The sequence below is a fragment of the Bos mutus genome, chromosome 11 (genome assembly GCF_027580195.1).
Source record: "Bos mutus isolate GX-2022 chromosome 11, NWIPB_WYAK_1.1, whole genome shotgun sequence".
NCBI lineage: Eukaryota > Metazoa > Chordata > Mammalia > Artiodactyla > Bovidae > Bos > Bos mutus.
In genome coordinates this window covers 37,782,057-37,794,143 of record NC_091627.1, presented here as the reverse complement: position 1 = coordinate 37,794,143, position 12,087 = coordinate 37,782,057, and the positions used below count along the sequence as shown (strand labels likewise).

General features: G+C 53.1%; 1 protein-coding gene across 4 annotated transcripts in view; it reads left to right on the top strand.

Annotated features, from left to right (window-relative positions):
* The window catches only part of GALNT14 (polypeptide N-acetylgalactosaminyltransferase 14), a 216,031-nt gene extending 204,287 nt beyond the window's left edge, over window positions 1-11,744 (top strand). For all 4 annotated transcript variants that reach the window (XM_070379317.1, XM_005893606.2, XM_070379316.1 and 1 more), the window contains 2 exons: window positions 9,854-9,973; window positions 11,162-11,744. In XM_070379317.1, coding sequence (XP_070235418.1) covers window positions 9,854-9,973; window positions 11,162-11,291 — 250 coding nt within the window. In that variant the 3' untranslated portion in view covers window positions 11,292-11,744. The remainder of the gene's footprint in view (window positions 1-9,853; window positions 9,974-11,161) is intronic.
* Window positions 11,745-12,087: the final 343 nt, after the last annotated feature.

The following is a 12,087-nucleotide window of genomic DNA, read 5'->3' as shown; positions in this document are numbered from 1 at the left end:
TTGAACATATGAATGTGCTTGGCCTCTGCTTCCTGCTTTTGCATGAACCAGGTGTCTAGTTATACCTGGAGCTCTGCAGCAGAACAGGAGAAGCACAATTCTCCTCACTCTGGGACTGGGTTCACTCTGCTAGGTTTCCAAATGCATGGGCTTTCTCTTAAGATGCCTCCCCGGGCAACTTTGCACCTCTAGGGATTAACCATTAAATTAACAGGAGTTGAACGAGGGTGTCCAAGCTGCTGCTGGTAAATGTGGGTTGGATCAGGCAGGGTGGGCAGCATGGCCACCTCAAAAGTATAAGATGCAAACTGAAAAGCCACTGCCTCCAGGATGAAATACCTGCTCTATGAGTCTCCCTGCTGATCTAACCCTGCCTTCCAGGCAGTCACATCAGTGGCGGTATGGCTTTTCCCATCGTCCACCATTCTGGTCTCTGGGCAGGTCCCTTGATCATCGTTCTTCTGCCCTCCGCAGGCCTATGGCTCCACCTCTGTTCTCTCCTGCTTCCCCCAGGTCTAGAGACCTCGGTCGCCCCTTCTCAGAAAGGTTTCCTTGTGCCTTAGCTGATTCATCAACACTCTGTGAGTGTTCTGCCCTCTGAGGATCGAGCTCTTTTAAAAGTCACTGGCACATTCACAGCCTGTCTCAACCTCTGTAACACTTGACCTGCTGGATGCACTAGAGCTTGTCCATCTCGTGACTTCCCTCCTGGCTCTGGGGATGCTGCGTGATCCCAATTATCCTGCATTTCTGTTCTTTCCACTGCTTGTTTTTACTGCTGGCTCCTCTCCCCAGCTCTCAGACCCTTATGGTGAATATTCACCAAGGTTTTCAATTCACTGTTCTTTTCTCTGTGAGTGGTTTCTTGGAAATTTTATTCATGCTTTCAGCTTTAGTAACCTCCTCTGTCTTACTGATTCACAAATTCAGTGCCTTCACCCAACCGTGAATTCACTCATTCATTCATTGATTCACTCAACAAACATGTACATTCTTTGCTGACTGTGGAGATGCATAGTGGCCCGCGTTGGTGGCCCCTCGAGGGATCTAATGTTCCTTGAACAAGTCAGCAGCCACTGTGATCTAATCTCTGCCCTGGAGAGAGTTTGGTCCATGATGCTGTAGAAGTGCAGAGCAAGGGTGTCCAACCTCTACATGAGGGTTGGGAAGTCTTCCCAGAGGACCTGAGCAGGAGTGGTGTCCTCAGAGATGAGTAAAAACACACGGGTCAGGAAGGGGAGAAAGGGCAAGCGGGGAAGTCCAGCATGTACCACGCCCTGGGCCTGGGAGGCAGGGTGCCTTTCAAGACATAGTCAGAGGGGTGGAATGTGAGGGAGCTACAAAGGTGAGGCCGGAGAGGAAGAGGCACATCACAGCCTCTTTTCCCAGCTGAAGAGGTTGAGTTTTATCCTCAGGAGTAGGAGCTGTGCAAGCCCAGGAGATGGATGGAGGCTGGTGGGTTTACACTTAGCTGACTCTCCCTCTCAAACACCGGGCGATCGAGCCAGTCCACGGCCGTGACAAACCCTTCTGAAATTCAAGCCATCAGATGGCTCCAAGCACCTATCAGGCTCCCCAGCCATTGCACCATCCCATTAATTCTCTCTGAGTGGTCACCTATCCCAGGCTCTGAGTTTCCAGTCCTGACCATCATCTCCCATGGCTCCTGTTTCTCCCGCATCCCCCATTCCTGCAAGGCCCAGCCCTCCTCCCCTCAGAATAGCTGTTCTCGGCCCCGGCATTCACTTCTTCAGGCCAGATCAGCAGCCCTCCGGCACTATTGACAGTTGGGGCCGGGTCACTCTGTGGTGGGGACCATCCTCTGTGCTGTAGGCTATCTAGCAGCTCCCCTGGTCCCTGCGCACTGGATGTCAGTAGCATCCCCCCAACACACACCAGTCATGCCAATCAAAGCTGTCTCCAGGCTTTACCAAAGGCCCCTGGAGGACAAGACCACTCTGCTTGGGAACCGCTGTGTTAGATTATGGCCACTGTCTCAAGTAACATGTAGTCACCAGACCATGGTTCCCCATCCCCATGCAGCCTTCAATGGCTCCCCAGTGTCTGCCACAAAAACCCACAGCCTCGGCCTGGCACTTGAGGCATCACACCCCCAGCCTCCAGATTGCCGAGATTGTTCCAAAAATCGTCTCTGCTCCAGCAGGACATGGGAGGGGGCTGCCTGAGTCAGACAGGAAAGGGGGAAGGAGACAGAGGTGTCGACTGTGCTTGAAGTGTGGCAGCGCGGCTGAGAATGACACCACTTGTCAATGGCGTTTTATGAAACGTGTGAGGAGGTAACGCGCATCGCTCTCTCCTGATTCTGTGTGTGGGCCCTGCTCGTGGGGGATTGCAAACAGCCAGAATGTCATTGCCCCCGCTCCCTGGAACAGAAGTTTGCCTTGTCCGTTTGTAGCAGAGTAGGGATTCTTCTGTCTTTGGTTGCATAAGAAGTGGCAGCAGGGTAGCCACAGGCTCTCTGGGTCTCAGGAAGGAGACCCCTACTCCTGTAACCTGGCCAAGGGAGATGCTGCCAGGCCTTCATTTAACTGGGAAGGAAAGGTCCCTCCTCTGGCTGACATTCTGGTGGAGTGAGGAAGGGGAGAGGAAAGAGCTGTCACTTGTAAACTACGGCTTATCACGAAAACAGTCTTCAAGTGAGCAAAGAGTTCTTTCCTAGAAGATCTTGCCAAGCTGTCACTCCTCTCTGCTTCAGAGAGAACAGTTGGGTGTGTGCGGCAGCCATTCGAATTCGGGATATGGAAAGAACACACGAGTTAGGAAGATGTTCAGTTTTCATCAACAGATGACACCTACTGAGTGTGCGTGGTGCCCCGGGCACCAGGCTGCGTGCTGGGGTACAGGGTGGGACTAAGCCGGGTTAGACACAGCTCTCTCCTAGTGGGGCCCACAGCCAACAGCAGGCCTGGGGTGCCTGTCCAAGTATTCTGAAGGTGTTGAACCCATGAAGAGAAATCCACATAGTTATTTCAGCCAGACTGGTGCCCCAGGTGTGTGCCTGGGGGTGCATGCATGTGTTTCTGGGTGTGTGCGTGTTCAAGCCTGTGTGTGCATGGAGTGTACACCCTTGTGGGATTGACTTAGGTTACCTTTCTCTTCCTTTCGGTGTCTGCTTCTCCTTCCTGCATAGACTCCCTGAGCTTCCTCCTGTTTCCCGACCCCTCCTGCTAATGCACTCACCCTCCTTTCCTCCTCTCCCTTCCCACATCTCTGGCTTCTCCTACCCCTTGGCCATTCAGAGATGTCACATTGCCCCTCAGCCCCCGGACTCTCTCACCTTCTCTCCTGCCCCCACCTCTCTGTCTCTGAGAGGCCATGTCAAGGAAGTGATATAAAAACCCAGTTAAGTAGATATTATCCTCATTTTACAGATAATGAGACTGAGGTCTGGAGAGATGATCCTAGGTCAGATGCTAAGAAGTGAGGAAGGCAGGATTTGAAAACCTGGCCGCCACACTACATCTGCTGTTGCTGCTGCTGCAGCTCGAGTCATAACTGGTTCCAGGGCCCTTTTATTCCACTGAATCTCAGGAGAAGATGTCCGTCTCTGAGGCCCCTCCTCCAGGCTGTAAATATTAAAACTAGAGATCAGCTCCTCCTTGACAGGAGATAGCTGGCATGAGGTTCTTCCTCTTGGCTACTTTCCAGTGGCAGCCCCTGTGAGAAGGAAACCAAGGTCACACCCCATGTCAGGGACCTGGGAAGGGGCAGACCCGACATCGACGGGAACTGAGCAAGAATGTGAATGGAGGCCCACTCTCTGCAGACTCTGTACCAGCCTGGGGACACACACGGCTCTGCCTTCCAGCCTGGGCTGCCCCCTTTTCTTCCCACCTCATCTCTGTCCCCACTGTGAACTCCCAGCCTGCATCTCACCATGTGGTCACTCCCCTCCAAACAGTCCACTTAGGGCCTGGGTGTGGGTACTAGGGACTCAGTCAATCCTCTGGAATGGACCCAGGGAGAGAGATCCATGCAGGTCCTGAATTGGGCTCAGGTCATTTGGGTGGTGGGTTCTGGGGTCCTTGACTGGTGAGCAGAGCATGGGTGTCTGGGGCCTTGAATTCTGCTTCCAGTTGGCCACTCACTCCCCAGGTGGCATGTCCCTGGGCACGTGGGTGTCCATGATGTTGAGAGAAGTCCATATGACCGTGGCTGTTTTCTGGCTCCAGTGCTGGCTTACCACCCTGTTCTACCCCCAGCCCCATCCATCCCTCACCCTGCCTTACCTTCCTTTCTCCACTTGTTTGTCAACCTTGGGAACAAAGTAGTTAACCCGAGTGTGTTTTCAAGATGATGGCAGCCTGGTACCTTGGGTAGAGAGTGAGAGAAGTACACCATCAGTTTGTAAATATGTGAAGCCCCAGGAGTCTCCTGGGTAATAAGTTTCCTGTCAATTTTATTGGATTCCCTAGAAAAATATTTGTGAAGGATAGAAAAAGACAGATGTACCAATATAGCCATATCCCAATTTAAAGAAATGGGGAAAACATACAGCTTTTCAATGTGTCCTCCTACCTGGAAGCCCAACAATTCAGGCTACCCGCTTGTGAAGGATTCAGGCAGGCAGCTGGGTGGCCTGGAGATGAAGATCAAAGCCCTTCCCCCCCAAACCCACACTCGCACTGGCGCCTCTCCATGAGTCTCCACATGGGACAGGCTGCCAGCAGTCACTCCCCACCTGACACCACCCTTCCTCCCCAGCTTTCTCAGCACACCCTTGGGCATGGCCCCAGCATGACTGCCTCTCAAATGTCTCTCCTGGGAGGTAAAGCAAAGGCAGTTTTCCAAAGGGAGACCTCCAGGGCCATCTCTCCTGTTGGCATCCTGCACCAGTACAACCAACAGGCAGTAACTGAGCTCTTGGTCTGTAGCCAGCACCGTCTGGAATGTCTATGCATCACCCTCCATGTAAGGGGCTGCTGTTACCTTCATTTCACAGATGAGGAGACCAAGGCTCAAAGTTAAGTAGATCATCCAGGTTTGGGGGTTCATAAACAGGCGAGCCAGGATTCCTGCCCCGGCAGTCACTCCAGGGCCCAACACAGTACATCCTGGGTGTATTCTCACAGCGTGGGAGGAAAGCACAGGATGGACTGGAAACGAAGACTCCAGAGCGAGTCTAGTGAAGATGCCAACTTCACTAAAGGAGGGGAGTGTGTCCCAGAGCCTTCCCTGGTTAGAGGGCCCCAAACTGGGTGTGGCTGAGCTCTGTCCTTGCGGGTGATGAAGACTCCCAGCACAGCCGATCAGTGCATTCGGGGGATCCTGCAGCTATACAGGTGCATCAAGAGGTCAGCTAAACTGAATGTTCACTTGAATCCACCCGTTCATGCCCAACATCTTGTCTGAAGTGGGCTTCCAGGGCATGTTTGATGAACCAGTGTGATGCCCGGTGTGGCCTAAGAGGTTCAAGGCCAGCCCATGGCCCTGGCTGTGCTAGGTTCAGATCCCATCTCACCGAGGGGGTCCCACGTTCACAGTCAACCCTGGGCTCTGCTCCTGGTGTTGCCCAGAGCAACCGTTGACCTCAGTCCCCCTCCCATCAAATTGGACCTACCTCCCAGAGTGGCTGTGAGAGTCACGTAGACAATGAAAGTGGAAGATCTAGGACAGGAGCAGCCCTCGGCATTGCTTAATTGTGGCTGCCTAATCACAGAACGGCCAGCAGGGCTGGCTCCCATCCTCTATTTCTTCTCCATTGTTTATTCTTCCCCACATGGGGGAATTTTTGAAATGGAAACTGACCACCAGCAGGAAATGAGCTGCACTTCTGCCTAAAGGAAAACACAGCCCCCTAACTTCTGTCAACTTGGGAATGTTTCTCTGTCCTCACCTAACCACTCCTCCTTCCCATGTGTCGGGAAAATACTGTTCACGGAGATTCTGCTCCGGGGCCAGGCCCGTAGGTTGGTGTTCCACATGCATCTTCTTACCTCACCTCACAGCAATCACATGAACCATGTCAGTACCCCCATTTCACAGATGGTGTAAGCAAGGCTTAGATACGTTGACCAAGGCTACCCAGGTCATATGAGAATCTTGCCAAAGCAGGACATGGGCCACCTGCCTCCAGAGACCAAGCTCTTAGACTCGGCTAGGGTTTCTCAACCACAGCACTATTGGCGTTGGTCTTAGATGATTCTTCATTGTAGGGACTGTCTGTGCATCGTAGAATGTTTAACAGCGTCTCTGGCCCCACCTACTAGTCAGTAATATCCCCAGCCTAGTCATAGTAGTCCAAAAATGCCTTCAGACACTGCCCAGTGTTTCCTGGGTAGGTGGCTGGGGGCAAAAGCACCTGAGATGAGAAATACTACCCTAGGCTTATTGCTTCTTACCTGCTAGAGGTGGCTCTGGACCATTCTAGGGTCAAACCCTGTGCTGAGCCCCTGACTTAGCTTCCTGCCTACTTCCTTCAGAACTTTGCTCCTTCAGGTATCTCCTCATGAGAACTTGTTTCCTCTCTGCTTCTCCATCCAATGCAGGATGGTGAGCCCCAGGCTGGGCGCCATGGGGTCTGCTCCCCACTGACAGGCACTACCATCTCCACTCACACAGGCAGTTCCAGAGATGTCCTCTGAGCACGGAAGGCCTGCAGGTGGTCCAGCCTGGACCATACCCTTCCCATCATCTGTCCCCATCTTTCAGGGCAGGAGCAAAGCAGGTCAAGGGCCAGGAGGAGATGCCCTCCTGGGGCATCGCCTCCAGGATGGCCTCTGGGGTCTTCCCATGGATACGGCTGTCTGTGTGCACTGGGCTGGGACTTCTCCAGTCCCCCAGATGAAGCTGTCAGTGCTTGGCGATCAAGGCCAGGCTGGCCTGAGCCACCAGTGCTGCCTTCTTGAATTCATTTCAGACTCTGAGATTCATTTAATAAGCCCATTCATCACCGGCCATTCTGGGAAGCCAGACAGGCCGCAGAATGGGAATTGGAAACCCTCTCCTCACTTCCTGCCCTGCCTGCTCCTGTGTCGTGCTTCCCGTTAAGCTCTCTCCTCTCCTCTCCTCTGCGCTTCTCTGGGGAAATGCAAGACTGGATTATTCTGATGCCAGTAAAGCACCAGCTAATGGAAAGTCCACGTGGTGTGAGGGCTTCGATACCTGTCTGACCTCCCTGGGGGATGGTCGGCTCAGCCCCCAGCCCCCCAGTGTACCATGTGCGTTCCTTCCTAAAATGCATTTGTGGATGGGAGGTGTCTCAGGGCACAAGGACCCCCTCTCCCCACCCTCCCGCCTGCCATCCCCAGCATTTCTGGGTTTTGAAGCCCCTAAGATACTTAAAAAGAAATGCCAATATGGGTTTCCAGAAATTGTGGCATATGTTAAGTTTTGTGTTTAATCAGTTAACTTTTTTAACGTAAAAAAACACAAAGCCAGCGTATTATAGTGATCATAAGATAATTACAGGGTTTATTTTTAAAATGCTAATTCATGGTTCACTGCAGGCTGTGTGGTCACCCGACATTTTAAAAATAACAGGACAGAGCGATGAGCCTCATCTTTCTGCATCTCTAACTGTGTGTTTAGCCTCATTTCCCGACAATGCGGAAGTCTAACACTGAGGCCAGTTGTACCATGGGCCTAGGCAAATGGCCTCCGGACAGCCCTGCCCACAAACACCGGCCCTTGTCTCTGCTCTCCACTGGCCAGGGGATTGTCTGGGCTCACACCCAGGACCTGTGCCCACTTTCTTCATTACTCTCCCCAAATGTTTCGGACCCTAGAACCCACCGCTGAGCCTGATTCAGGACCTGTGTGGGTCTCTCTCCCTGGGTCCATTGCAGAGGATGGACTGTGTCCTTAGTACCCACATCCAGGCCCAAGGGGACCCTTAGAGGGGAGTGACCATGCGGGGAGGTGCAGGCTGTGAGTTCATGGTGGGGACAGAGGCAAGGTGGGAAGTAAAAGTGGGCAGCTCAGGCTGGGAGCCAGAGCTGCGTAGGTTCCCTGGTCTGTTGTGGGGTCTGCAGAGAGGAGGCCTCCACTCATATTCTTGCTCAGTTCCCATCAATGTCAGGTCTCCCCCCTCCCCAGCCCCCAACATGGGGTGTGACCTTGGTTTCCCTTCTCATAGGGGCTGCTGTTGGAAGCTGGCCCAGAGGAAGAACCTGCTGCCAGCTGTCTCCTGTCAAGGAGGAACTAATCTATAGTTTTAATATTTACAACCTGGAGGAGGGACTCTCAGAGACAGACATCTTCTCCAGAGATTAAGTTGAATAAAAGAGCCCTGGAACCAGACATGATTCCAGCAGCAGTGGCAACAACAGCAGAGAGGCTGGGGAGAGTGGGTGCAGGGGCCACTTCCTGTCACTGACTTAGGGTGACCTCTCTGACTTTACCTTCCTCCTCTATAAAAGGGGAATGATAACAGTACCTACCTAACTGGAGTCTCATGATTAAGTTAACATGTGTAAAGCTCCCAGAACAGCGCCTGGTACACAGTAAGTGCTCAAGAAATGCGAGCTGGTGTTAGCCGTATCATCATGGTTCTGGTGTCACCTCCATGCGTGTGGGTGTCTTCCCCTTTCAGCTAACCCTGGAGGAAGGCAAATGGTACGTGTAAGATGGTGATGTTCACAAGGCCAGAGGAGTATTATGCATTTCCTAATGTTTTTATTATAAAACAGTTTTGAATAGATATAAGACTCCTTGGAGGAGCATGAAGAACCCCGGCAGACCCCTCCCAGGCTTCAGGAATTTTCAGTTCACAGCCAGTCTTCGTTTGTCTCTATGTCCATCCTACTCCCCAGGAGGACTTTCTGGGCTGGGTCTTTTCCTGGCACCGGTGGCCTGCTATGGCAACAGAGCATCAGTTGGACAGTGGGGGTGTTATGGAAGAGGAGGGGTACAGTGCTTACTGGGGTCCTCTCTGCAGTTCCCCTTGGGGCATCCAATTCACAAATCTTCTCTATCCCGTGATGAAGGCAAAGGACAGATGCTATCCCTGATTTACAACCTGGGGAAAAACCTCTTGAAGGTTCGAGTTTGACAACTATTATGCCAGCATTCCTGCCCCTGATTTAAGAGCTAAGCAGTGGCCCAGGCTGCTTCAGCTGTTGGTTGCTGTCTTGTCTGTGGCACTTGGAACTCGTTTCTCATAATGAGCCTCACTGAATGCCCCTTTTCATCTGCCACCGGATCTCTGCTCGTCCTTCCAGTTCCTCAGCTCCTCCAGCTGCAGGAGCCCCAGGGCCAAGTGCTGGGTTCCCGTGGAGCACTGGTGTGCGTGCGCCCTCTTGGAACAGTTTTATTTCTTGTGACTTCCTTCTTTCCATCCTGCTCTCCTTCCACCCGTCCGTCAGAACACCTCCTCATTCCCTTTGTCCCTCTGTCTTCCTGTTGTCAGAGCTCTCACGTTTCCAGGGTGCCGATTTGGACGTCTTTTCAAAGAAGAGATGTTCTAAAGACAACTGCAGGGGGTGGGGGGATCCCTGGTCACGTGCCAGGTGGCTGCTTTAAATGTCAACTGTGGGGAAGAGACACTCATCGAAACAGAGAAACTGGAGGCTGTGACACTCAGCTGGGGTGTCGTTCAGCTTCCTGCCCAAGCCCAGAATTGTCCCTTGCCTCCCAGAGGTGACCTGCCTGCCCCAGGCTGGTCCCCTTCATTGGAACAGGGGCGAGGACTTCACTGGAGGTGTGACCTGAGAGTCTCTGACTCTTGAGCAGCATTTTCCCAGGTGACCTGTTGACAGTGGGGTCCCCCTAGGACCCCCGCCCCAGTGCTTTGTACCAAGCTGTGCTAGTTGTCACACACGGGCACAGTAGTGTCCCAGCAGGGTGGCTTCCAAGCACCCTGAGGTGACCCTGCCTGGCCTCTTCTTTCCAGATCTGGGCCTTCACCTACACCCAGCAGATCTTGCAGGAGGAGCTGTGCCTGTCAGTTATCACCTTGTTCCCTGGCGCCCCAGTGGTTCTTGTCCTTTGCAAGAATGGAGATAAAAGACAGGTAAGTGCTCAGTGCGTCCACCCTGGGAGGTGGCCGCCTGTGTAGGTCTGAGTCTGTGTGTGGGAAAGAGAGAGGCTAGAGAGGAGGGAGAGTTGATAAAGAAGACATCCTTCTGGCTAGGAGAGACGAGGGGAACTCTGGTCCCATCTGTGGTGCCCAGGCAGCCATCAGCTGCCACGTGAAAGCCTGTTGACCGCGTCGGACCTCTGCTTCACGTGTGTCCTGTACTGCCCAGTCCTGCTCAAACGCCTGCCAGGATCCCAGAGCATGCTGGGACAGAGTCTGCAGGCCACTAGGATAAGCAAGACTCGAACCTCTGCCTTCGGGGGCCTTGCTCGGGCTCTGGCAGAACGTCCCACGGAGTTCATAGCACTCTGGATGCATGACGTGCCTGGTTCCTGTGGGGGCAAAGTCGTTGGCTTCACCCAGTTCCCATCAACTGGGTCTTGTTTGGTGGGGATGCCCATTTTTATAGCTCACCAGCCGTGTGACCCTTGGCAGGTGCGTGGACGTCTCTGAGCCTCAGTTTCCTCCTCTGTGCAATGAGGCTGGTGATGAACATCATACAGGGCTGCTGTTTAAAGCAGTTCACCGAGTCATCCATCCATGACACCTGGTCAGCAGTAGTTCCCCCGTACCTGTCCATCCCCTCCCTCCTTGTTGTGTGTGGTGAGGTGTGGGATGCAGCCACACGAGACCCACTCTCTTGGGCCCTCGTGTGCTGAAGCTCTTTGGAGGAGCAGAGATTCAGGCGCAGGGAGCTGCCCTTCCATCCCTGCTGCTTCACCACCCACCCCCCTCCCCCCAGCCACTCTCGCCCACTCCTTCATGACAGCGTGGATAGCGAGTGTGGATCATTTCTTTCGTTGCTTCTGTGACTAACTTGCTACACATTTTCTGGCCTAGTGCTTGGAAAGTTATTGCCTTCTAATGAGTTTTCCTAGCAAACATATTGATTTTGCTTTTACTTTTTCTAATCCAATTTTTTAAGAAGCCAGCAACAATACCTGGTAAGGCAATTAGTTGCAGCTCTCTTCCTCCTTGAGACCATGAAGTCAAGTCTCTGGATGACCCTAGCCCTGTGGTGTCAACATTTTTGATAACACTGGAACTCCTGATACTGTTGCTAGGACCCAGGGCCTTAGTCGGAGAATCCCGCTTAATCCTCTCCCCTCTCCAACTCTCCAGCAATGGACCAAGACTGGCTCCCGCATCGAGCACATGGCGTCCCACCTCTGCCTGGACACAGACATGTTTGGCGATGGCACCGAGACTAGCAGGGAAGTCGTCATCAATCCGTGTGAGTCCTCACTCATGAGCCAGCACTGGGACCTGGTGAGCTCTTGAGGAAGCATTCGGCACGAGCAGGGGCCATGGGGCGGTGCTTCCCTGGGTGAGATGCAGACTGGAGACCAGGCTGCACGTGGCCACATGCTTAGCAGAAGCCCTGAATGGGGAGATGGACGCAGAGCTCCCCCCCACCCCCCAGGACGGGAGCGGTTGTCTCAGGGAGGATGCAGGCAAAGATGCAAGCCAAGAGGAACTCGGAGACAGATCCCCGTGTTCTCAATGCCATTAAGTTCCAGTCCTGGCTGGGTGTGCCCCGGAGTGGTGTCTGGAGACAGAGATCTGATGGAAAGTGTTGATGTTTGTCCCCTGTCTTACAAAAGAGGCCAGAGAAGAACAGCTTTCCTTGTCACTAGGCCAGGACTCCAGTGAAAGATGAAGAGTGGAGGTTGTTTTCAAAACAAATAAAGAACCTTAAAAGTTTTGTCTGTGTGTCTCTTACTTTGTTTCCACTTACGTTTAGCTCAAAGCTAGGTTAAGTTCTCCTTTGAATTGGGGCGTGGGGCTGATGGGGACTCATGGATGAAGAGGAGGACAGGGAGATGGAACCCTGCACCACCGACAGGCTGTGCAACCTTGAAAAGAGAGAGAACTTCTCTGACCCTTCATTTCCTATGATGTCAAGGAGGGGAGTTGCAGTGTTTCCTCCCAGGGGAGACATAGTCTCTCTCACCCAGGGATGCTGCATCTATTTAGGAACGCCAGGCTCTGCCTGGGGAGACCCTGCTGCAGTGGATCCAGGGTAGGATCCAGGCTCCTCCCTGGCT